Source organism: Mustelus asterias, chromosome 4 (assembly GCF_964213995.1).
Source record: "Mustelus asterias chromosome 4, sMusAst1.hap1.1, whole genome shotgun sequence".
In the NCBI taxonomy this organism is placed as follows: domain Eukaryota; kingdom Metazoa; phylum Chordata; class Chondrichthyes; order Carcharhiniformes; family Triakidae; genus Mustelus; species Mustelus asterias.
Genome location: NC_135804.1, coordinates 48,660,156 through 48,684,844, shown reverse-complemented (window position 1 = coordinate 48,684,844; position 24,689 = coordinate 48,660,156). Strand labels below are relative to the sequence as shown.

The 24,689-nt window shown below is 44.2% G+C and overlaps 1 protein-coding gene across 1 annotated transcript in view; it reads right to left on the bottom strand.

Moving 5' to 3' along the window:
- The window catches only part of carmil2 (capping protein regulator and myosin 1 linker 2), a 151,074-nt gene that overhangs the window by 6,801 nt on the left and 119,584 nt on the right, over positions 1 to 24,689 (bottom strand). Inside the window, exons 32-38 of the mRNA XM_078210947.1 lie at positions 23,652 to 23,791; positions 20,198 to 20,564; positions 18,433 to 18,549; positions 14,281 to 14,317; positions 3,526 to 3,624; positions 1,831 to 2,166; positions 975 to 1,070 (exon numbers count right to left, since the gene is read on the bottom strand). Coding sequence (XP_078067073.1) covers positions 975 to 1,070; positions 1,831 to 2,166; positions 3,526 to 3,624; positions 14,281 to 14,317; positions 18,433 to 18,549; positions 20,198 to 20,564; positions 23,652 to 23,791 — 1,192 coding nt within the window. The remainder of the gene's footprint in view (positions 1 to 974; positions 1,071 to 1,830; positions 2,167 to 3,525; positions 3,625 to 14,280; positions 14,318 to 18,432; positions 18,550 to 20,197; positions 20,565 to 23,651; positions 23,792 to 24,689) is intronic.

The following is a 24,689-nucleotide window of genomic DNA, read 5'->3' as shown; positions in this document are numbered from 1 at the left end:
GCCACATCAGCTCGACAGCAGAACGCTAACAGCTGCCATATCTGACCACCTTGGGAAACTGGGACAGTCCCTCCAGGAGATTCATTTGTCTACACTACTGCCGTTTTTCACAGACATTCACAGACAACATTCATTTACTTATCTTATTTGCACTTACGTTCTCCCTCTTAATTCCTCATGTGGTTTCCCTGAGCCACAGAGGCTGGCTGGAGAAGGATCTAACTGCTACTCTATGGCTGGCTATGCAGGAACAGCATGGGGCTCATTTGAGGTGAATTACTTCAGATTTTCCTTTTGCTGCTTCAGGTCAAGTGTTCAAATTTTCCTTAAAAGATGAAAATCATTTCCGCCTCGGACAAGAATTCCATGCTCCAACAAATTTAAAGAAATTTCTCCCAGCTTCTCTCTGAGGTACGATTTTAAATTGATAACTGCTTATCACTGATTCCTCAACTATAGAGGAAACAATCTTTCCCTATTCACTCTCCCAAATGCTTCATAATTTGATTGCCTGATGATTGCCGGTGTGTGGAAATAGAGGGATAGAGGCTACGGGGAGAGAGCAGGCTAATGCTCCAGCAATGAGCAGACACACACACTGAGCTGGATGATATCATTCTGAAAATTGAATCATCAATGGGTACTTAATATGGAGGCTTGTGCTGCAAATCCACATTCACGGTTCATTAGCCCCTGTGTGCTGCCAGTTTCAAATCACGATATATTGTTCAAATGCAATGAGCTCATGGCCCCAGTGAGCAGGAAACCTGCCTGTTCCACAGGAAGGGGGAGAGGAATTAGAGGAACACCACCACCCGGCTCAGTGACTGGTTTCAGATTGGCAGCGGCAGGTTGCTTGCCTGGGGAGGGTGCCAGGGTGGGGAAAAAAAACCAAACTGTTGGATGTAAATTATCTTGAAAATAAATGGAATTTAGTGTTAATTGTCCACACAAAAGAGCCGCCAATTTCCTACCTTCTGGCTCTCCTGGGCTGCTGAGCTGATCCAATTGTTCGTCAGAGACAGACAGAACTCTCATTTGGGGAAAGGGCTCCTCCTGGTGCTTTATATCTAGAAATAGAGAAAAACACATTGATTAACAAAATGCTGATTTCCATTCACACCCTTGTTGCAAATCCAATGCTGCGTTCCATCCAGGTCAGAGAATAAAGTGGCCAGTACCACTGATGTCTCCATAGAGGATTCAATGTATCTCTGTGACACTCAGGAGCGGAAAACACTTTGGGGAGATTTTAATCTTGGCTATGGGGGGTGGTTCTTGCTTGCTTGCCGGAGAAATGGGGGACGGGCGGGGGAGGAGGTCCCATATTGCCTCCATTGCAGAAAGCCTGATGGAATTAAGTGTCCGTTAGTAAGATGGTGGAAATAGGTTTTCTCTGACTATATTCCGCAGGCAGGCAACTGGTGAATTCATGCTAACAATCTGCAATTTGATTACCTTTTAAACCTAAGTTTGACACCAGAATTTCTTAGTTTAGTTAGTATCTCCTTACTCTGATTTGTGCCATGAACAGTGCAAGTGACTTGGTATGGTATGGCATATTGCAACAAATGCCTTGGATTTCTACACTTGCCATGTATGGAATAAGTTGTGTGTATGATTTGCTTTGTATAGTATGTGTTGTGTATATGATTTGCTGTATGTGCTATGAATTATGATTTGCTCTGTGTAATAGGTGCTGCCTGTATTTGAAATTCCATGTAAAATGGCTCAGGCCATGGAAACGGAGTGATAACTAATCACTTCCCTAACTACGCGTCTTTAACCCTTCACTCACATTTCTGAATTTTAGAACGAATGAAGCAGTACCTTCAGAAAGTGGACATCCTTCATTCTCCTCCTTATCCTCCCCCTCATTGTCCAGTTTCATCATTGATGTTGAATTTGGTGATGTATGCTCCTCAGTGCTGGCAGCTTCATCCTGAATTACGCTTCTTTGCAATGCTATAAGTTTTCGTGGAACGGGTACAGGATTTGAACTTTGCTCTTTGCTCCCTTGTTGCAGAATTTTCCTGCGAGGAGGGGGAAGCAGGATTCTCTGGATCCCTCCTGTTGGAAGTTCTTGTCTTTTTGTTTCTTCTTCACTGTCAGATTCTGCATTCTTGACTCCTGTGGATAACGGTCCTTCAGAATTTTCCTCTTTATCTGAATAAATAAATGAAGGCACTTTCTTAAATATTATTCAAAATCTGGACCCTGGGTTCCAAAATCTTTCTCTTCTTTCCTCAGTTCTTCTACAAAAATGGCATTTGTATCTGGGATAATTACTTATAGTTTCAATGTGTGCCCAGAATAGGAGAGCAAAGCAATGTCATTGCATTCAATCTGAACATTCCCTAAACCTTTGTCATCCAGTTGAGATTGACTATAAGAAATGGCATTTGCCGCAAAACCTTCCTTTCAGCATGACAGTTTCCTCATACCATATCATGCCATTATTCATTTGTCTTGGTTCCATTTCACAGATCCAGTCGCAGAATGTGAATCTAACCTTCCAAATCCATGACTACTACCATCTTTAAGGACAAGGGCAGCGGATACATGGGAACGCCACCAACTGCAAACTCCCCTCCAAGCCACTCACCATCCTGACTCTGAAATACATCACTGTTCTTTCACTATCGCCAGGTCAAAATCCTGGAGCTCCCTTCCTAACGGGACTATGGGTGTGCTTACACCTCATGGTCTACAGCAGTTCAAGGCAGCAGCTCACCACCACCTTCTCAGGGGCAATTAGGGATGGACAACAAATAGCCAGCAGCGCCCATGTCCTGTTAAAGAATTTAAAAATGGTCAGGCAGATTACTGGGCAGATTTACTGCTAGTGTTATTATTGATGACAGGGGAAGTTGGTGTGCCTTCTGTTTCAATACAGCAAATTGGATGCAAGCTAAGCAATGTTACTGTACATAACTTCTGTACCTGCAATACTTTGCCTATGTTTGTTAGTACAAGGTGCAGTTACCTGTAACAGTTACTGCCCAATGTGGAACTACACTATACAGATTCCGTAGGGAATTAATTCATTTCACACGAGAGAACGGGGACCACGACATGCATCTCAGTGCCTCTGTTTAAAGGAAAAGTCAGCCATGATTTTTATACCTAATTACAATCCAGGGACCACTACTAAAAATGCATAGGTGTCATTGTCAGGTGACATTGATTAGCCCCTTTTCATATCCTACAAATATCCCAAACGTTCCACAAGGGATGGAATTGAAGGAGTCACTGTTGTCATGGAGTTAAGGTCAGGATTGCATCTTGTTGCAATTGGCCCACTGTCAAGTAGGGTACTGAGAGTCAGTGAAAGGTTTCATACGTGAAGACGGTTGTCTCTTGTGTGAGATAGAAAATGGTTCCCATGGAACCCTAAGCCCACGAAAAGCCAATATCCTCAGGGAAAGGTGAGTAAGTTACATGCTTGCATAACTGCAAAAAATTCAACAACTGCCACCTTCCACAGTAGATATGTTTTAAAACTGGAGGAATATCTCATTTTACCTGCACTACTGTCTGCACAGGATTTAGCCATGTTGGCTAGTGCAGTAAGCTTCAGAGACTGAGACGGAGGCTGTGGTTTGTTCCCTCCAGAGATTCCTACTAAAATAAACACACACAACTGCATGTAAAACATCCATTTTCTTATCTCATACACAGTACATATATCTAGATACATAATACCTTTACAAGGAACAGCTAATCACAAGATAAATACAGATGAACCATCTTACCTTGTTCCCCTGGAAGAATCCCACGGTCACTCATCAACATGTCCAGTGTCCCCATCGCTGCATCCAGCTTTTCCCAACATTAACTTTGACTATTCTCCCACCACCTCAACTCCTCTCACTGACCACCCCCCTTACTGGCTCCCTCACTCATCGAGTTTCCTTCCCCCATCACTGACTACCCAGGCCCAATTATGTATACAGATCTGTAAATAAAGAGGAATGGTTCTTACAAATAATGGCCAATGGCAGCATTCTTAGGTTAACAGACAAACCCCATCTAGACCCTGGACCCATGACGAAACATGTTCTGTTACAGTTGATTTTTTGAATTCATTTGTAGGGCATGGACATCATTGACTGGCCAGCATTTATTGCCCATCCCTAGTTGCCTGAGGGAAGTTGAGAGTCAACCATGTTGCTGTGGCTCTGGAGTCACATGTAGGCAAGACCAGGTAAGGACAGCAGATTTCCTTCCCTAAAGGACATTAATGAGCCAGATGGGTTTTTCCAACAATCAACAATAGTTTCATGGTCAGCAGTAGATCCTTAATTCCAAATTTTTTTTATTGAATTCAAATTCCACCATTTGCCATGGCAGGATTCAAACCCGGGTCCCCAGAGCATTAGCTGAGTTTCTGGGTTAATAGTCGCGCGATAATACCACTCGGCCATCGCCTCTCCTGATATCATCCTCATTCTTTGCCACATCTCCAAGTTCATTATTATCGGTGTATTTTGAAATTCTACTCTATCTTCTAACATACAAGTAATTTATCTGCATATAAAAAATGATTCAAGCACTGACTCCTTGGGGAATGCCACTGTCTACCATCCTCCAATCTGAAAAATAACCTTTTACCATGATTCACTATCTTTTGTCCTCAAGTTTTATTCAAGCTGACACTGACCCTTCTGTTCCATGAGCCCCAATTTTATTAACCAGCCTTCTATGAAGTGCATTGTTATAAAATCCATATAGAGAACATCAACTGCATTGCCTTCATCAACTTTCTCTGTTACTTCATCACAAGTTCAATCAGGTTAGTCAAACACAAGCTGCCTTTTACAAATCCAATCTGGCTATACCCTTAATTAACTCAAACCTCTCCAAGTGCCTGTTACTATTTTCCCTGATAGCTATTTCTAAATGATGTTAAACTCACCGGCCTGCAGTTACTAAAAATGTCCTTAAAGTTTATTTATTAGTCACAAGTAGGCTTACATCAACACTGCAATGAAGTTACTGTGAAAATCCCCCAGTCACCACACTCCGGCGCCTGTTCGGATATCCTGAGGGAGAACTTAGCATGGCCAATGCACCTAACCAGCATGTCTTTCGGATTGTGGGAGCAAACCGGAGCACCCGGAGGAAACACACATAGACACTGGGAGAATGTGCAAACTCCACACAGAGTCACCCGAGCGGCACGGTAGCACAGTGGTTAGCACTGCTACTTCATAGCACCAGAGACCCGGGTTTGATTCCTGGCTTGGGTGGAGTTTGCACATTCTCCCCGTGTCTGCATGGGTTTCCTCCGAGTGCTCCAGTTTTCTCCCACATTCTGAAAGACGTGCTGGTTAGGTGCATTTACCTGAACAGAAACGCTGGAATGTGGCGACTAGGGGAATTTCACAGTAACTTCATTGCAATGTTAATGTAAGCCTTACATAGAAACATAGAAAAACTACAGCACAAACAGGCCCTTCGGCCCACAAGTTGTGCCGAACACATCCCTACCTTCTAGACCTACCTATAACCCTCCATCCTATTAAGCTCCATGTACTCATCCAGGAGTCTCTTAAAAGACCCTATTGAGTTTGCCTCCACCACCACTGACTTGTGACTAATAAAGAAACTTTAACTTTTAAACCTGAGGTTGGAATCGAACCTGGGTCCCTGGCGCTGTGAGGCAGCAGTGCTAACCACTGTGCCACCATGTGACCCATATTACACTCTTTTCCACAAATATGTCACGTTTGCCAATTTCCAATCCAGTACTTAGGGAAGATTTGAAGATTAGGACAATTTAAGCTCTTTAGCTATTTCCAACCTCACTTTCCTTTAACAAGCTGGGATGTGAACTGTCCAGACTGGGTGGCTTATCCACTCTAAGCATAGCCAGCAAAAGCATCCTGCCTATCAATTTTCACCCCATCCTGTCTCTCTAACATTTCTGCTTCTGCTGATATTTTGTCAGCATCCTCCCCCTTATAGACCCTGATACAACGTACTTATTAAGCATTCTAACCTTGCCCTGCATCTCTAAGCATTTAACACCCCCTTTGCCATAATAGTACTCACCTAGCCTCTTATTACCTGCTTACTATTTATCTGCTGGTGGAAGATTTTAGGTTCGCTTTTAGGTTAACTGCCATTCATTCATATTCTCTCTCTGCCAGTCTTATTTCACTTTCCCTCTCAACTTACATTTGAGCTAATTCTCACTTGAAGAATTCACCTCACATTTTGTTTTGTTTCATCATACTCTCTATCTCTCTCATCATTCAAGGATCCCTGGTTTTGGTTCTGTCATCCTTCCCCCTTGTTGGAATATACCCGAAACATTTCCCATTGTTCTGTTGCAGTTCTTTCTGTCGGTCTTTCATTCCATTTTACTTTGCAGATTCCCTCTCATTCCATTGAAGTGAGCCTGCTTTCAATTCTAAGATTCTACTTTTGATTGTTCCTTGCTTTTCTCCATTGCTAATCACTCGAATTTAGGTGTCTCCCCACAGACACTTTGTCCACTTGACTCACTTCATTCCCCACTACCAGATACAACAGTTCCTCCTTCCTTGTTGGACCAAGAATATACTGGTCAAGGAAGTTCTCCTGAACACATTTTAGAAATTCCTCCCCTCCGTACCATTTACTCTAACGTCACTCCAGTTGGGGTAACTAAAGTCCCCCAATGTGACCATTTGCACATTTCTGTGATTTCCCTGAAGATTTGCTCCTCTATCTCTCTCACTAATTGGAGGCTATTAGGAAATCCCCAGTAATGTGATCATATCCTCCTTGTTTTGCAGCTCTAATTAAATGCTTCCTTGCCCCCGCAAACACATCCCTCTTTCCAACATTACAGTGTCTTATTAAGAGAGTTAGTGAAGCATCACATCTGTTTTATTTTGTGAATAAGGAGATGCAAGTTAACTTTTGTACACATACATCTGTTGAATTGATCTTTTTGCTGCTATTTAAACATTTCTTTAAACAAACCAAATTTTTAGTTATGGTTTAAATCAAAGTCTGACAGAATGGTTATTCTTTTTTGCTCTGAAGTCCAGGAGGGCTGATGTAATCTCCAGTGTAGTGGGAGTGCTATCTGACCAGATATTTCACAAAAGAATCTAATTTCGTTCACAGGAAGGGCTTGTGAGAAGGATTCTTGTTACTTCTTAAAAGGTTTTTATTACCTTTTATTGCATTACATCCTCAGGAATTGCTAAGATTAGTGACATTATTTTGCACCTAAGTTAATAGAAAGTAAGGACTATAAGTGGTCGAGTTTTTTTCTGGCAGATTATCACATTGTGAAAATAGCCTCCATATCAAATATTCTAACCTTCTATTCTTCAACTCCAGATTTAGGACAGACTTTTTGATTACTTCCAAATCCATTACTCGAGACCCTCTAACCCCTCTACAGCTTTGTGTTTAAGCTAGTCCCTTCAAAAAGCACGTGCACATCATTCAACCCGGAGTGCCAAATTGCTAATGCAACATAATCAGATTCTGTGGGCTCTGTTCTTTTCATGGAGGTTAGATCAAAGCTTGTAGAATCTGATTATATTTCAGCAAAGTCTTTGACAAGGCCCCATGTGGGAGATTGATGAAGAAGCTAAAAGCACATGGGATCCAGGGTAATTTGACAAGTTGGGTCCAAAACTGGTTTAGTGGAAGGGGGCTGAGGGTGGTGGTAGAAGGCTGTGTGACTGGAGGCTGGTGTCCAGTGGCATACCATCGGGATCAGTGCTAGATCCCTTTGTGGTATATTTAAACAATAGGATGAGAATGAGATCGGGGGGCGAGGGGGGGGGGGGATAAGTAAGTTTGAGGACGGCATGAAGATTGGTAGGGTGGTTAACAGTGAAGGAGGCGGCCTTAGGTTGCAGGAAGATGGGCTGGTCAGCGGTATTAATCGGGGACTCGATGGTGAAGGGGACAGACAGGCGTTTCTGCGGAGGTAGGCGGGATTCTCGCATGGTGGTCTGCCTCCCTGGGGCCGGGATCCAGGATGTCGCTAGTCGCGTCCCGGAAATCCTGAGGTGGGAGGGAGAGGAGCCTGAGGTAGCGGTACATATTGGTACCGCTGATGTGGGTAGGAAGGGAGAAGGGGTCATGAAAAGGGAGTACAGGGAATTAGGGAGACAGCTGAGAAAGAGGAAAGCAAAGGTAGTAATCTCAGGATTACTACCTGTGCCACGGGAAGGTGAGGGCAGGAATGGAGTGAGGTGGAAGATGAATGTGTGGCTGAGGGACTGGTGCAGGGGGCAGGGATTCAGGTTCCTGGACCATTGGGACCTCTTTAGGGGCAGGGGTGATCTGTATACAAAAAACGGGTGGAACTTGAATCACACGGGGACCAATATCCTGGCCGGTAGGTTGGCTAAGGTTACTGGGGAGAATTTAAACTAGATAGGTTGGGGGGAGGGGAGCTAGAAGAGTTGACTAGGATCAAGGAACTAATTGATGGGGTGGAGGATGCAGGGGTAAGGGGAATTACAAAATTAATGGTAGAGGAGAGAGTGCAAGTGAATGAAGGCGGTAATTTAGATAAGGGAGTAGAGGGAGAGGGTGTTCGCGACTCATCAAAGCGGGTCCAGATAAAAGCTGGAATAAGGACACTTTGCCTGAATGCACGAAGCATTCGGAACAAGGTAAATGAGTTGATGGTGCAAATCAGCACGAGTGGGTACGATCTAGTGGCCATTACAGAAACGTGGCTGAAAGGTGACCAGGACTGGGAGATGAATATCCAGGGGTATCAGGCGTTTAGGAAGAATAGACAGGAAGGAAAAGGTGGTGGGGTCGCGCTATTAATAAGAGATAATATCAGGGTAGTACTGAGGGATGACATAGGCTCTGAGGAACAAAACGTGGAATCATTATGGGTAGAGATGAGGAATAGTAGAGGGAGAAAGACACTAGTAGGTGTGGTATATAGGCCCCCAAATAATAATGTTGAGGTAGGGAGGGCTATAAACAAGCAGATAAGGGATGCGTGTAAAAACGGAACGGCAATAATCATGGGGGACTTCAACATGCACATTGACTGGCAGACTCAAGTCGGTAAGGGTGGAATGGAGGAAGAGTTCTTAGAATGCTGTCGGGATAGTTTCCTTGAACAGCATGTTACGGAACCGACGAGGGAACGAGCTATTTTGGATCTGGTATTGTGTAACGAGGTAGGTAGAATTAAGGATCTTATTGTGAAGGACCCTCTTGGGTCTAGTGACCACAATATGGTCGAATTTCTGATTCAGATGGAAGAGGAGAAAGTTTGGTCCCAAACCAGTGTCCTCTGTTTGAACAGAGGGAAATATGATAGGATGAGGGATGAATTGGCTAAGGTAGACTGGGAGAGCAGGCTGGCAGGTAGGATAGCTGAGGAACAGTGGAGGATTTTTAAGGAGATCCTTTTCAGTTCTCAGCAAAAATATATTCCAGCAAAAAACAAGGATTGTAAGAAAAGGGAGAACCAGCCGTGGATAACGAAGGAAATAAAGGAGAGTATTAAAATAAAAACAGCTGCGTACAGAGTGGCCAAAAATAGTGGAGAAACAAGTGATTGGGAAAAATTTAAGAAACAACAAAGAGAGACTAAGAAAGCGATAAAGAAAGGAAGGATAGACTATGAAGCTAGGCTAGCAATTAATATAAAAAATGATAGTAAAAGTTTTTATAAATATATAAAAAGGAATAGAGTGGCTAGAGTGAATGTTGGACCCTTGGAGGACGAGAGGGGGGAGTTAATAGTGGGAAATGAGGATATGGCTGAGTTTTTAAATAAGTTTTTTGTGTCGGTCTTCACGGTGGAGGACACAAATAGTTTGCCAAATATTAACGATAGAGGGTTGGCAGCAGGAGAAATACTTAATACAATTAATGTTACCAGAGAGGCAGTGCTGGGTAGACTAATGGGACTGAAGGTGGATAAGTCCCCGGGTCCGGATGGAATGCATCCCAGGGTATTGAAAGAAATGTCAGAGGTAATAGTGGATGCGTTAGTGATTATTTATCAAAACTCGTTGCATTCTGGGGTAGTGCCGGTTGATTGGAAAACGGCTAATGTTACGCCGTTGTTTAAAAAAGGAAGGAGACAAAAGGCGGGTAACTATAGGCCGGTCAGCTTAACGTCTGTAGTAGGGAAAATGCTGGAATCCATTATTAAAGAGGAGATAGCAGGGCATCTGGATAGAAATGGTTCGATCAATCAGACGCAGCATGGATTCATGAGGGGAAAGTCGTGCTTGACGAACATGTTGGATTTTTATGAAGATGTGACTAGGGCGGTTGATGGAGGAGAACCGGTGGATGCGGTGTTTTTGGATTTCCAAAAGGCGTTTGATAAGGTGCCCCATAAAAGGCTACTGAAGAAGATTAGGGCACACGGAGTTGGGGGTAGTGTGTTAAAGTGGATTGGGGACTGGCTATCCGACAGGAAGCAAAGAGTTGGAATAAATGGGTGTTTTTCCGGTTGGAGGAAGGTAACTAGTGGCGTGCCGCAGGGATCGGTACTCGGGCCGCAACTATTTACCATTTATATAGATGATCTGGAGGAGGGGACGGAGTGTAGGGTAACGAAGTTTGCAGACGACACAAAGATAAGTGGAAAAGTGAATCGTGTGGAGGACGGAGAAGATCTGCAGAGAGATTTGAACAGGCTGAGTGAGTGGGCGAGGATATGGCAAATGGAGTATAACGTTGAGAAATGCGAGGTTATACACTTTGGAGGAAATAATAACAAATGGGATTACTATCTCAATGGAAACAAATTAAAACATGCTACCGTGCAAAGGGACCTGGGGGTCCTTGTGCATGAGACGCAAAAGCCCAGTCTGCAGGTACAACAGGTGATCAAGAAGGCAAATGGGATGTTGGCCTATATTGCGAAGGGGATAGAATATAAAAGCAGGGATGTCTTGATGCACCTGTACAGGGCATTGGTGAGGCCGCAGCTGGAATACTGTGTGCAGTATTGGTCCCCTTATATGAGGAAGGATATATTGGCATTGGAGGGAGTGCAGAGAAGGTTCACCAGGTTGATACCTGAGATGAGGGGTTTGGATTATGAGGAGAGGCTGAGGAGATTGGGTTTGTACTCGTTGGAGTTTAGAAGGATGAGGGGGGATCTTATGGAGACTTATAAGATAATGCGGGGGCTGGATAGGGTGGAGGCGGAGAGATTCTTTCCACTTAGTAAGGAAGTTAAAACTAGAGGACACAGCCTCAAAATAAAGGGGGGTCGGTTTAAGACAGAGTTGAGGAGGAACTTCTTCTCCCAGAGGGTGGTGAATCTCTGGAATTCTCTGCCCACTGAGGTGGTGGAGGCTACCTCGCTGAATATGTTTAAAGCGCGGATGGATGGATTCCTGATCGGTAAGGGAATTAAGGGTTATGGGGATCAGGCGGGTAAGTGGTACTGATCCACGTCAGATCAGCCATGATCTTATTGAATGGCGGGGCAGGCTCGAGGGGCTAGATGGCCTACTCCTGCTCCTATTTCTTATGTTCTTATGTTCTTATGTCAGTTGGGCAAATCAGTGACACACAAAATTTAACCCTGAAAAGTGCAAGGTGATACACTTTGGAAGGAGTAACAAGACAGGGATGTACTCAATGAATGGCAGGACAGTAGGAAGCTCAGAGGAATGGAAAGGTGTTTGTCCACAGATCCCTGAAGGCAGCAGGACAGGTTAATAGGGTAGTTAAGAAGGCATACGGAACGCTTGTCTTTTATCAGTCATAGCATAGATTATAAAAGCGGGTGGTTATGTTGGAGCATGATCAAAACTTTGGTTAGGCCACACCTGGAGTACTGTGTGCAGTTTTGGTTGCCTCACTATAGGAAGGATGTGATTGCACTGGAGAGGGTGCAGAGAAGATTCACCAGGAGGTGGCCTGGGACGGAGCATTTGAGCTATGAAGATGGACTGGACAGGCTCATGTTGTTTTCTTTAGAGCAGAGAAGGCTGAGGGAGGACCTGATTGAGGTGTATTAGATTATGAGGGGTATGGACGGGGTGAATAGGAAGTAGCTGTTCCCCTTGGTTTAAAGGTCAATAACGAAGGGGCATAATTTTAAGGTGAGGGGCAGGAGAATTAGAGGGCATCTGAGGAAAGATCTTTTCACCCAGAGGGTGGTGGGAGTCTGGAATGCATTGCCTGGGAGGGTAATAGAGGCAGGGAAACTCACAACCTTTAAAAGGTACGTGGATGAGCACTTGAAATGTCATAGCATTGAAAACTATGGGCCAAGTGCTGGAAAGTGGGATTAGTGTAGACTTAATGTAGTTTTGTTGGTGCAGATTTGAGGGGCCGAAGGGCCTATTCTGTACTGTTTGACTCTGTGACTCTACCACTGTTCGTTGGGGGTGCAATAAAACATGAGAAAGTTGATACTTCAGTGTATGCTGATTCCAAACAAAATTATCTGTTTTTAAACACCTGTTAAAGGAATATAATGTGATGAATTGCATCATTATTCTTTGCGTTCAACAGTACCAAACACACCAATGGATCCCTTGAGCTAACTTGTACTTTATGTTGCATTTATTCGATAATAAGCCATTTGATGCAAGGAGTTTCTACTTTGCATTTTGTTCAAATTGTTTAAGTTAACCATGATTAATGTATACATAGCTCAGACTCTCATATGACAAATGGGTAAAGCACCAGAAGGCTGCTTACGTCAATAGTGACATACCCCACTTAAAAACTGGGCTGCAGTTTCACATCACAAATCAAAAATGTTAATTCTGCAGTGGGGCAGTCAGTTCAAAACAATTTAACTTTGTTAGTCATTGTATGGTTGGAATGCTGCTAATCCCATCCTTGGTTTCAGGCACGTTCCACTTAAATTCCTCAGCTGTCTGCCAGAAATTGCATGGGTTAACTTGTTTCACCTGAGTTTTTCTTTTCCTGTCTGGATAAATGCCTCCTGTCCACTCGATGCTTTCCTCCAAAGACCCAGCTGAGATTGGGGACTTGCAAGGCAGCAAAGGCAGGGAAGGTTCAAACATGACATTAAAGTGTGGCACTTAACTGCCCTCTCAACCTTTCTTAACACTACCAGAAAAATAGCCATCAGATTACTAAAAACTTAATATACAGAAACAAACAAAAAAATAGTTATCTGTACAAGAGTTGAAAGGCTAGGGAAAGGCAGAGAACTACATCAACAACACATTCAACAATGTCAACAAAATGAAGGAGATTGTCATCGACTTCAGGAAGTGTAAAGGAGAACATGCCCCTGTCTACATCAATGGGGACGAAGTAGAAAGGGTCGAGAGCTTCAAGTTTTTAGGTGTCCAGATCACCAACAACCTGTCCTGGTGCCCCCATGCCGACACTATAGTTAAGAAAGCCCACCAACGCCTCTACTTTCTCCGAAGACTAAGAAAATTTGACATGTCAGCTATGACTCTCACCATCTTTTACAGATGCACCATAGAAAGCATTCTTTCTAGTTGTATCACAGCTTGGTATGGCTCAAGACCGCAAGTGTAGCCCAATCCGTCACGCAAACCAGTCTCCCATCCATTGATTCTGTCTACACTTCCTGCTGCCTCAGCAAAGCAGCCAGCATAATTAAGGACCCCATGCACCCTGGACATTCTCTCTTCAACCTTCTTCCTTTGGGAAAAAGATACAAAAGTCTGAGGTCACGTACCAACCGACTCAAGAACAGCTTCTTCCCTGCTGCTGTCAGACTTTTGAATGGACATACCTTGCATTTGAATGGACCTACCTCACATTACCTTGCAATTGATCTTTCTCTACACCCTAGCTATGACTGTAATACTACATTCTGTACTCTCTCGTTTCCTTCTCTATGAACGGTATGCTTTGTCTGTATAGCGCGCAAGAAACAATACTTTTCACTGTATGTTAATACATGTGACAATAATAAATCAAATCACTCAATGCAGGACCCAGAGACAAGATCTTCATCACTGATAATTGGAATTGTCCAAACTAGGATGCTTGCTGTATTTAATATACGTTTTTGAAATAGAAATAGTAGGAACTGGACTCCAAGTCGACATTTACAGCCAAGACAGCCAGCAAAGGGCACCTACATCTCATTGACACCGAGTTAGATTCGATCCCTGGCTTTGATCTCAATGATGAAACATTGTGTGACATTTCACTACCAGCAGCACTTGTGTTTTCATTTTGAATGCAGAAACTGCATGTGGCAAATTTTGGTTCCATTTGTGGTGGAGCTGCTGAATTTTATTAAGAACAAGAGACGTTTTTAAAGTAATGCCAATATTTAAATTTCCTGTGTCTTACCATTAGAATTTGTTCCATCCAGTTCTGATTCTACACCCTAGAGGTACAAAAAGGAAAGAATAAGTTACCACAGAGTATACATTGTGTCTGGTACTTGGCTGAGTTAATTCCATTGACTCAAAGCCAATAAAACAGCCATTAAATAAACTCTCTGAAAACTAACAATAAATGTGCAATGAATGTTAATCCCTTTTTCAAATCAGAAGTTGATCATTTTCTTTTTTGGGTCACTCCCCCAGGAACCTTTCTGCTTAGGGGACTCTGAAACTGATAATGTTACACCCATCGTGGATCACTTGCACACCCCACGATCTCTAAATGTTTTTGTGCAATTCACATGAGGAATTTAAACATAGCTTCTGACATTTTTCAATTTCTCACTTGCATCGTTAGCCATTAAAAATGTCTATAAGTGGTGCGACGTTCAAATGAGTCTTCAGTACTGACAAGGCAACCATAGAGATTCCCTACAGTACAGGAGGCCATTCGGCCCATAGAGGCTGCACTGACAACAATCCCACCCAGGCCCTATCCCTGTAACCCCATACATTTATTCTGCTAATCCCCCTGACATTAATGGACAATTTAGCATGGCCAATCCACCTAACTCGCACATCTTTGGACTGTGGGAGGAGACCGGAGCATCCGGAGAAAACCCACGCGGACACGGGGGAGAATGTGCAAACTCCACACAGACAGCGACCCAAGCCGGGAATCGAACCCAGGTCCCTGACACTGTGAGGCAGCAGTACTAACCAGCATGCCACCATGCTGCCCACAATCAAATCACCCCAACAACCATCCATAAGGGAGTACTTGACGGCAATTCAGGAAATGGCTCTCCAGCCAATTGCCCTTCCCTCCTTGTGAACCTGTAGTATGTACACGGACAGCCCATCTCCCCTGGTGACATGCTCATGAACTGCATTGTTCCTCCATTCTATCCAAGCATGGGGCTTTGAAACTTCCTGCAATAAGAATTGTTCCTTCATGTGCTCATTTTACAATGGGTACAAAAAGGACCAATTTCACTGCATTATCACGTGCTTCAAGGATGCATAAAGTCATAGTACAGTGCAGAAAAGGCTCTCCGGCCTATCACGCCTGCACCGACAATAACTGCCACTAAAGTTGCACTAATCCCATTTTCATGATAAACGTTTGACCGAAGATCAATGTGGTCCATTTTTCAGGTACCTGAAACAGTCACCTAAAACAGGTATTAGGTCCCCTGCATATGCTAACGAGAGGGCTGATTACCCACTTCGGACCCTTACAAGAGATTAGGTTGGTCTGAACAGAGAAGGCCATGGACTATAACTGCACTTCAAAAATAATTCACCAGCTATGGTGGGATTTGGGATTTTGGGGGGACAAGAAGGGCTTTATAAATGCTGGGTGAGGTGTGGGAGGAGCAGAAGAACAGGAGAAGGCCATTTCGCCCATAGGTCTGTTCTACCATTCACTGGTATCATGGCTGATCTGTGACCCAAATCTACATAAGGTGGTTAGGTGCATTATCCATGATAAATTCTCCCCCAGTGTAACCAAACAGGCACAGGAGTGTGACAACTAGGGGATTTTCACAGTAACTTCATTGCAGAGTTAATGTAACCCTACTTGTGACACTAATAAATAAACTTTAACTTTAATAACCACCATTGTCCTTATCCCTTTGGATAACAAAAATCTTTCCCTCTCAGTTTTGAAATTAACAATTGATCTGGCATCAACTGCTGTAGAAAAGAGTTGTAAACTTCTTCTACCACACACTGTGTGAAAAAGTGTTTCTTAACTCCTGTTCTGAAGGAGCAGGTTCTAATTTTTTGCCTGTGCTGTGTAGGCCTACATTCACTGATAGAGGAAATAATTTCTCTCCCAATCTACCCGATTTGTTCCCCTTAGTATCCTGAAACTTTGATCAAATCACCCCATAACCTTCCAAATTCCCTGGAATACAATCCTAGTTTGTGCAATCTCTCTTGCAATTTAACCCTTGTAATTCTACACTGCACTCTAAGGTCATCAGCCTCCCCCTCCAATCTTTCCTAAGGTGGGGGGCCCCAGAACTGCTCGCAATATTCCAGCTGTGGTTTCATCTGGGTTCTGTAGAGCTGATGCATGACTTCTACCCCATTGTATTCTGTTCCTTAAGATATAAAGGCCAGCATTCTATTAACCTTTTTGATTATCTGTACCTGTTCACAACATGCTAATAACCTTTGACCCTGGATCCCAAGTCTCTTTGGACCTCCAATGTTTTTGGCTTATCCCCATTTTGAAAGTCCCTTGTTCCATCCATTTTAGGTTCAAAACGGAAGACCTCATTTTGTTTACATTGAAATCCATTTGTCCATTCACTTAATCTGTCAATTGTGACTGTGATTTTATGCTTACACTTACCTGCTTACAATGCACTGTTGGGATTCTATGGTTATATTTTTGTGTTGTGAGCTGATTTGGATATGTCGCCATCCTATGTGCTAAATCATAAATAAATAAAGTGGATTATGAAGGACCCAACACAGGTCCTTGCGGGATATCATTAATCTGATCCGGCCAATGACAACATCTACCCATTATCCCTATTCTCAGCCAACATCCTCACCAGGTCAACAACTTGCCTTCAGTTCCAAGATCTTCAACTTTACCTAACAGTCTCTTATGAGGGACTTCATCAAATGCCTTCTGCAAGTCATAGACTCATAGAATCCCTACAGTGCAGAAGGAGGCTATGTGATCCATTGGGTCTGCACCAACTCTCTGAGAGAGTATCTTAGCCAAGTCCTCTCCCCCGCCCCATCTCCATAACCCCACACATTCACCAGGGCCAATCCATCTAGCCTACACATCATTGGACTGTGGGAGGAAACTGGAGCACCTGGAGGAAACCCACACATACATGGGGAGAATGTGCAAACTCCATACAGTCACCCAAAGCTGAAATCAAATCCGTGTCCCTGGCACTGTGAGGCAGCAGTGCTAACCACTGTGTCACTCATATGTCCATATGAATAACATCTATAGACATCTCCCTGCCTAATACTTAATTTATTCTTCAAAATCATGTAATTAGGTTCACTAGGCATGACCTCCACTTTAGAAATCCAGGCTGGCACTGTTTGATCAACTGAAAATATCAAGGTCCTAGTCACCCTATCCTTAATTATAGACTCCAACAACTTTAGACAAACTGGTCTATAATTCCCTCTTTTTCTCTTTCACCTTTTCGAAACAGTAGATTGATATGGAACTTTTCAATATCACAGAATGGTTCCCGAATCGAGAAAACTTTGGAAGATTGTAGCTGGACCATCTGCAATGTCTCACCTACTTCCTTTGATACTCTTGAAGGGAAACCAGCTGGTCCTGGGGATTTGTCATTCTTTAAACTATTAATTTCTCCATTACTGTTGTCTTGTTGACATTAATTTTGTTGTGTCCCTGATTCAATAATAGTTTTCCAGGGACATCTGGCAGGTTGTATCTCTGTACCTGTTTCTCCATTGTAAATAGTGAAATTAAGTAATTATTTAGCCTGTGAAGAGCAGAAGGACCTGGGGTTATATGCATTGCAGGTGGCAAGGCAGGTTGAGAGGGTGGTTAAAAATGCATATGGGACCCTGGGCTTTATAAATAAGGGCACAGAGTACAAAAGCAAAGAAATTATGATAAATGTGTATAAAACACAGGTCCAGCCTCAACTGGAGAACTCTGTCTAGTTCAAGGCATCACACTTTAAGGAGGATATGAAGGCATTGGAGAGGCTCAGAAGAGATTCATGAAGGGAATCCAGGGATGAGGAACTTCATTGGGGAGGTAGATTGGAGAAGATGTGACTGATCTTGAAGATGAGAAAGTTGAGAAGAGATTTGACAGAAGTGTTCAAAATCATAACGGAGTCTGGACAGGGAGAAACTGTTCCTATCGGTGGAAGGATTGAGAACCAGGGGAAGTTGCCTTCCCACATCCCCAAGACATCTCAAAGTCCTTCACAGCCAGTGTGTTATGTTTTAAGTGCCATCACAGTTTTTACACAGGTCGATGTGCTGATAGACGTTTCCTCGCAGTATCGTTAGGGTGGCTGCAGACTCTGAAAAGCAGAAACTTCAAATAATCTCACTCTCTTTTCAAAATGAACTTATCTCTTACCAGTTTCATCTTCGGTTCAGAGTGCATCACCTTCAGACCTGCTCTACCTAGAGCTCGGTGTGTGTGCAGCTCTGATCTACGCAACTGACCTCCTTCACACAGCTCGGACTGAGGTTCCTGTGAGTGGACAGAATGATAGAGCTCTAATATCAATTCACCAAACCATAGGTTTCAAACGACAATGGATTATTCAATTTAGACAAACTTCAAGCATTACCGTACCACTAGCAGTTAAGGCATTAAAAAAAATGCAATTTTCTTTCACTGTTAATATTTGGATCTTCTTTCCTTTGTGTCTTCTCCTGATATTGTTAACTCAAACTGATTACTGCTCCATAGGTACTGGCACCCATGCTGACCATATAGGGCATCACACCCACGTTTGATCCTGTCCTAACACAACACATCTATGTGTCACTTCACAGCATGAGTCCATGGTAATCCTCTTCTCTTCTGGTCAAGATCCAGGGTGCTGAGGCCAAGGGTAGAGCCTGACTTTCGCTCTACCTGTGATCAGCTAACCGAGCTCTTCACCTCAACTTCAGACACCACAGCATTATCTGGCTGTACGGATCTGGAGGTTAACTCGTCCCCAAACTCTCATGACTGCTCTGAAATTCAGGACAGGTCTCCAATTCTGCTGCCAAGTTCATCCTGGTCAAGGACCAACTGAGGGATGAAAAGCTTGAGCCTTCTGGTTTGTAGGAGTCAGTTATTCTATGCAATTACCAATCCAACCAAAGGCGCGATTAGGTCTTAATTTCTCTCTTTCTCTCCAGCCATAAATTCTCTCCTTTCCAACTATTCAAACTCACAACCTTGCAATTTCATTCAGCCAGACTGGTCCTCCCCTTGGTTCTGCTAAAATTCTGTTGGGTTGTGCAGAATCCACATCTGGAGAGATGCTGGACCTTTATTTTAATTCTTTCACAGGATGTGGACATCACCCTTCCTAATTACATTTATCAAAGAGGAGGTGTGCCGCCTTCTTGGATCACTGCAATCTACGTGGTGTAGTTACACCCACAGTGCTGTTACGTAGGGAGTTCCCAGGATTTTGCCCCAGTGACAGTTGGGGTGCGGCTTGGAGGGGAACTTGCAGGTGGTGGTATTTCCACGCTTCTGCTGCCCTTGTCCAAATAGGTGGTATAGATGTTGCAGGTTTGGAAGATGTTGTCACTGCTGTGTTGCTGCAGTGCATCCTATAGTTGATACACACTGCTACCACTGTGCATTGGTGAGTCTTACTTGTCTGGTCTCTCATAGAAATATTGAAGTCAAATATAGTGCCAGCAACTTCCTCAGTTGGTCCTTGACCAGGATGAACTTGGCAGCAGAATTAGAGACCTGTCCTGAATTTCAGAGCAGTCATGAGAGTTTGGGGACGAGTTAACCTCCAGACCCATACAGCCAGGTAATGCTGTAGTGTCTGAAGTTGGGGTGAAGGGAAACTATCAGGTGACTTGACTTTCAGAATAATGACAATGTTATTATATACAAAAGGTGCAACGGTTAAACAGTGTTGTTATCCATTAAAAAACCCCAGAAAATGCTGGAAATAAACCACAGTTTCACCAGGATCTGAAAAGAGGAAAATGAATTAATGTTTCAGCTGTAGCCCTTCACCAGATCTGGACAATGCACAAAGATTCATTTTATTTCAGATTTCCAGCATTGGCACTTGTTTTTATTCTGTTAGCCCATAGTACATGCCCATTTCAATTTGCTGCAAGCTTTTAAAGTATGCCCATTGTTTTTGACACACCTTGCCATGTACTGTCAGCTGCATTGACAATTCCTCAACATCCTTACTTCCTGGGAGTAGAATTAATGAGCGAGCTTTGACATTTCTTAACGATGGCTTGTGCCTGGGCATATGTTCTTGCTTGGCATGTTCAGCACTGCCCTCTTGTGGTTTAGCCTGGCCATGCGACTCCTCAGGTCTATTCACAGATAAACTTTTCTTTCCTTTCTGTTGGTTTCCCTCAGAATCTTTCTCTGCCTTTTGCAATTTATTGAACCTGGTTTTCTTGAAGATAAACAAGTCACTGAGTTTGGGATATCTCTTCTTTGCCTTTGCAAGAGCCGATGATGAAGTGTTCACATCTTCTTGCTTCAGAGGTTGGCCTTTTCTGCAAGAAACAAAGAAACAAGTTAAAAACTAATCAGATATCAGAGATACAGCTCCTTGGGGAACAAACACCTTCTCTGGTTTGGATCCCTCAGTCAATAGGGTTCTTAAATCAAGGTATTATTTCAGATTGTTCTAACCAACAAAAATGGAGGTGATGTATTGTTTGCAATTATAGTTATAAGTGAGAGGGGGAGGTGAGTGTGTGTGAGAGAGGGGGAGGTGAGTGTGTGTGTGAGGGGGGGGGGGGGGTGAGTGTGTGTGAGGGGGGAGGTGAGTGTGTGTGTGAGGGGGAGGTGAGTGTGTGTGAGAGGGGGAGGTGAGTGTGTGTGTGAGGGGGAGGTGAGTGTGTGTGAGAGAGGGGGGTGTGAGTGTGTGAGAGAGAGGTGAGTGTGTGTGTGTGAGAGAGGGGGAGGTGAGTGTATGTGTGAGAGAGAGGGAGGTCAGTATGTGTGAGAGAGGGGGGTGAGTGTGTGTGAGAGAGGGGTTGGGTGTGTGTGTGAGAGGGGGAGGTGTGAGTGTGTGTGTGAGAGGGGGGGGTGAGTGTGTGTGTGAGAGAGGGGGTGGGTGTGTGTGTGAGAGAGAGGTAGGTGAGTGTGTGTGAGAGGGGGGGGGGTGAGTGTGTGTGTGAGAGAGGGGGTGGGTGTGTGTGTGAGAGAGAGGTAGGTGAGTGTGTGTGAGAGGGGGGTGAGTGTGTGTGAGAGAGAGGTAGGTGAGTGTGTGTGAGAGGGGGGTGAGTGTGTGTGAGAGAGGGGGGTGAGTGTGTGTGTGAGAGAGAGGGAGGTGTCCCTTCACACATGTTGGCACTGCCAGGTTAGCATGATACCAATCTGTGCTAGGGCAGTGCCAGAGGTATTGCTAGAGCACTGGCTGGCCATATGCCACTCCCCTGGGGGCTATACTTACCTTTACACTTGCGGGGGAATCCCCACGACAGATTCACGACGAGGTGAACCTGTTGTAAATCGGACCTTGCGGCGTCAATGCACGGGGGGTGGGGGCGGAGGTTGTTAATATTTAAATCCATTGAAATGTATTTATATCATGTTCACATCCATTGTGGGCATGAACCTGGTTACATTTACCAGTGAGATTCGCAACTTCTGGCTTTGAGTCCCCCCAGCACCAATGTGGTCAATGTGGACTCAACCACCCCCCTCCCCCCCCGCAAAACCCCTCTGCATATTCTCGTTGTTAATATAGAAACTAGGTGCAGGTGTAGACCATTCGGCCCTTTATGCCAGCGTCACTATCCAATATGATCATGGTTGATCATACGGAGTGTTTTATACTCATGCAGCCCTGAAGAAACTTGTAACTTATTGTAGTGTTCATTACCAGGAAGCAGAAACACAATTGATCCTTCTGTACCCGCAATAATGAACTACAGACAACCATGAATCCTATTTATAGCAGGGTGTCTACTGTAACTAATCCAGTTTTGACTGGTTGTGCTAATTGTTCATCTTTATTGCTGTGATAACACAAACGACCAAAATTGACAACCAAGATTGACGCTGACAACATCATACCCACAATCGCTTGATGTTACACATTAGATTTTAGCAAGTACTCATCAAAATGACATGTTGTTATTTGGAGCTGCAGAGGATGATAACCTTGCATTCAACCTGCTTTCTATGACTACCAGCCAATGCCATCTGTGCAATTGATGCTGTCAAATTGCAGGTGGAAACCTCAGGTTGAGTCAACATTCATAGAATCATAGAAACCCTACAGTGCAGAAAGAGGCCATCTGGCCCATCGAGTCCGCACCGACCACAATCCCACCCAGGCCCTACCCCCATATCCCTATATATTTACCCACTAATCCCTCTAACCTACGCATCTCAGGACACTAAGGGGCAATTTTAGCATGGCCAATCAACCTAACCCGAACATCTGTGGATTGTGGGAGGAAACCGGAGCACCCGGAGGAAACCCACGCAGACACGAGGAGAATGTGCAAACTCCACACAGACAGTGACCCAAGCCGGGAATCGAACCCAGGTCCTTGGAGCTGTGAAGCAGCAGTGCTAACCACTGTGCTACCGTGCCGCCCACTGTTCAGTAATCTTTTATAATCTTTGATTGAGTTATAAGAAGAGACTGGATAGACTGGGACATTTTCCCTGGAACATAGGAGGCTTAGGGGTATCTATCGAGGTCTATATAATAATGAGGGGCATAGATCAGCTAGATAGTCAACATCTTTTTCCAAAGGTAGGGGAGTCTAAAACTAGAGGGCATAGGTTGAAGGTGAGAGGGGAGAGATACAAGAGGGTCCAGAGGGACAATTTTTTCACACAGAGGGTGATGAGTATCTGGAACAAGCTGCCAGAGGTAGTAGTGGAGGCGGGTACAATTTTGTCTCTTATAAAGCATTTAGACAGTTACATGGGTAAGGTGGGTATAGAGGGATATGGGCCAAACGCGGGCAATTTGGACTAGCTTGGTGGTAAAAACTGGGGGGCATGGACAAGTTGGGCTGAAGGGCCCAACTTTGCTGTCCTTCTCTTTCACCTGTGTCTGAGACTTTCACTACTGACTTTGCTGCTATTTCCATCTGGTCCAAGAGGAGGCCGGTCCTCAGTTCATTAGAGTCATAGAGTTTTACAGCAGAGAAGAGGCCCTTCAGCCCATCGAGTCTCACCCCCTCACTATAACCTTCAGTTGCAGCACCATCACTGAGTTCCTCATCATCAACAACCTGGGCATGACCATTGACCAAGGATTGAACTGGACCAGCTGTAAAAGCACTGGACAGGATTTTCCTCCCTCTCTGCGGTGTGTTTTGTGGCGGCAGGAGGCAGTGCGCTGCTCGCTGGAGACAGGATGTTATGTCCTGCCGTTGTCAATGGGGTTTTCCATTGAATGCATCTCTCACCACTGGGAAAGCCGCTGCAGGGGTGTGCCGTCAGCGGGACCATAAAATCCCACCGCGTAAATGTAAGCAAGATTTTGGTGACTGTGGTTACTAGAGTAAGTCACTGGCTGGATACTCTGCAGTGAGTGCCTCAGCTTCTGATATCTCAATTCTTTTACTCAAAGTTCAAGTCCGAAATATGATAGGACATTTGTCACTCACCTGGGTAGTGAATCGTCCAGAGCAGCAGACACATAACCCGTTTCTTCCTCAATGAGCTTCTTGGTGAAGAATTCTTCTAGTCCTAGATCTAGTTTGCTCTCAGTTGCACTCTCTCCCTTCTCCTGCTCCATAGGCTGTACCTGTACCAGGCACAAACAGAACACAATCAACAGCCCAGTCTGACAGTACCCAAACATCAGAAAACACAAATGTTTTTAAAGCATTTCCTCGCAGAATGAGCTACTTTCAATTTCATGTTAATCATAATTGGCAATCATTTGTATTCTGGTAAGAACCCCACAAACAGTAAAATCACCCTTCACTCGAGTTAGTGTCGTGTTTGGAGGCACACTTAGCACTGGGTTTTTTGATGCATTCAGACTCGAGGTCTAAACCCTCCTGACCAGGCCATAACCCCATGTATTTATCCTGCTAATCCCTATTCACTTAAGCATTACAGTCAAAGGAGAGTAGGCATTAGCAGCACAGTACAAACCCATTAGACTGTAATGGAAGATGATGCAACAATACAAACAAAACAATGACTGCTCGAACTTACTCAGCTGATAGTGACTCCTTTCCAAACAGTGACTCCAGAATCTGGGATCAGGGAGGCACAGAGCTAATAATATGCAGTGCGGGTCTGATCTTCCCATTCCTAGTAAGGCTTGGGTTGCTGAGGCTGAGTGCATGAGAGGCTTGCAGCAGCAGGAATGGCCAATTTCTCAATCTTCGAGTAGAAAACTGATTTTGGGCAGAGGATCTTGATGATGCAGAGGTGAAAAATGTCTTTACATTTTTAGGCCTCCCCACCTTTGCTGCCTCACCCTCAGGCTGTCTAATCTGAAAGAGACCCCGAGAAAGACCTCCTCCAATTTTTGGCACATTGGCAGCTTTTACATCATCCTCACCCGGGTTTCCTCCGGGTGCTCCAGTTTCCTCCCACAATTCAAAGATGCGCAGGTTAGGTTGATTGGCCATGCTAAATTGACTCTTAGTGTCAGGGAGATTGACAGGGTAAATATGAGGGGTTATGGG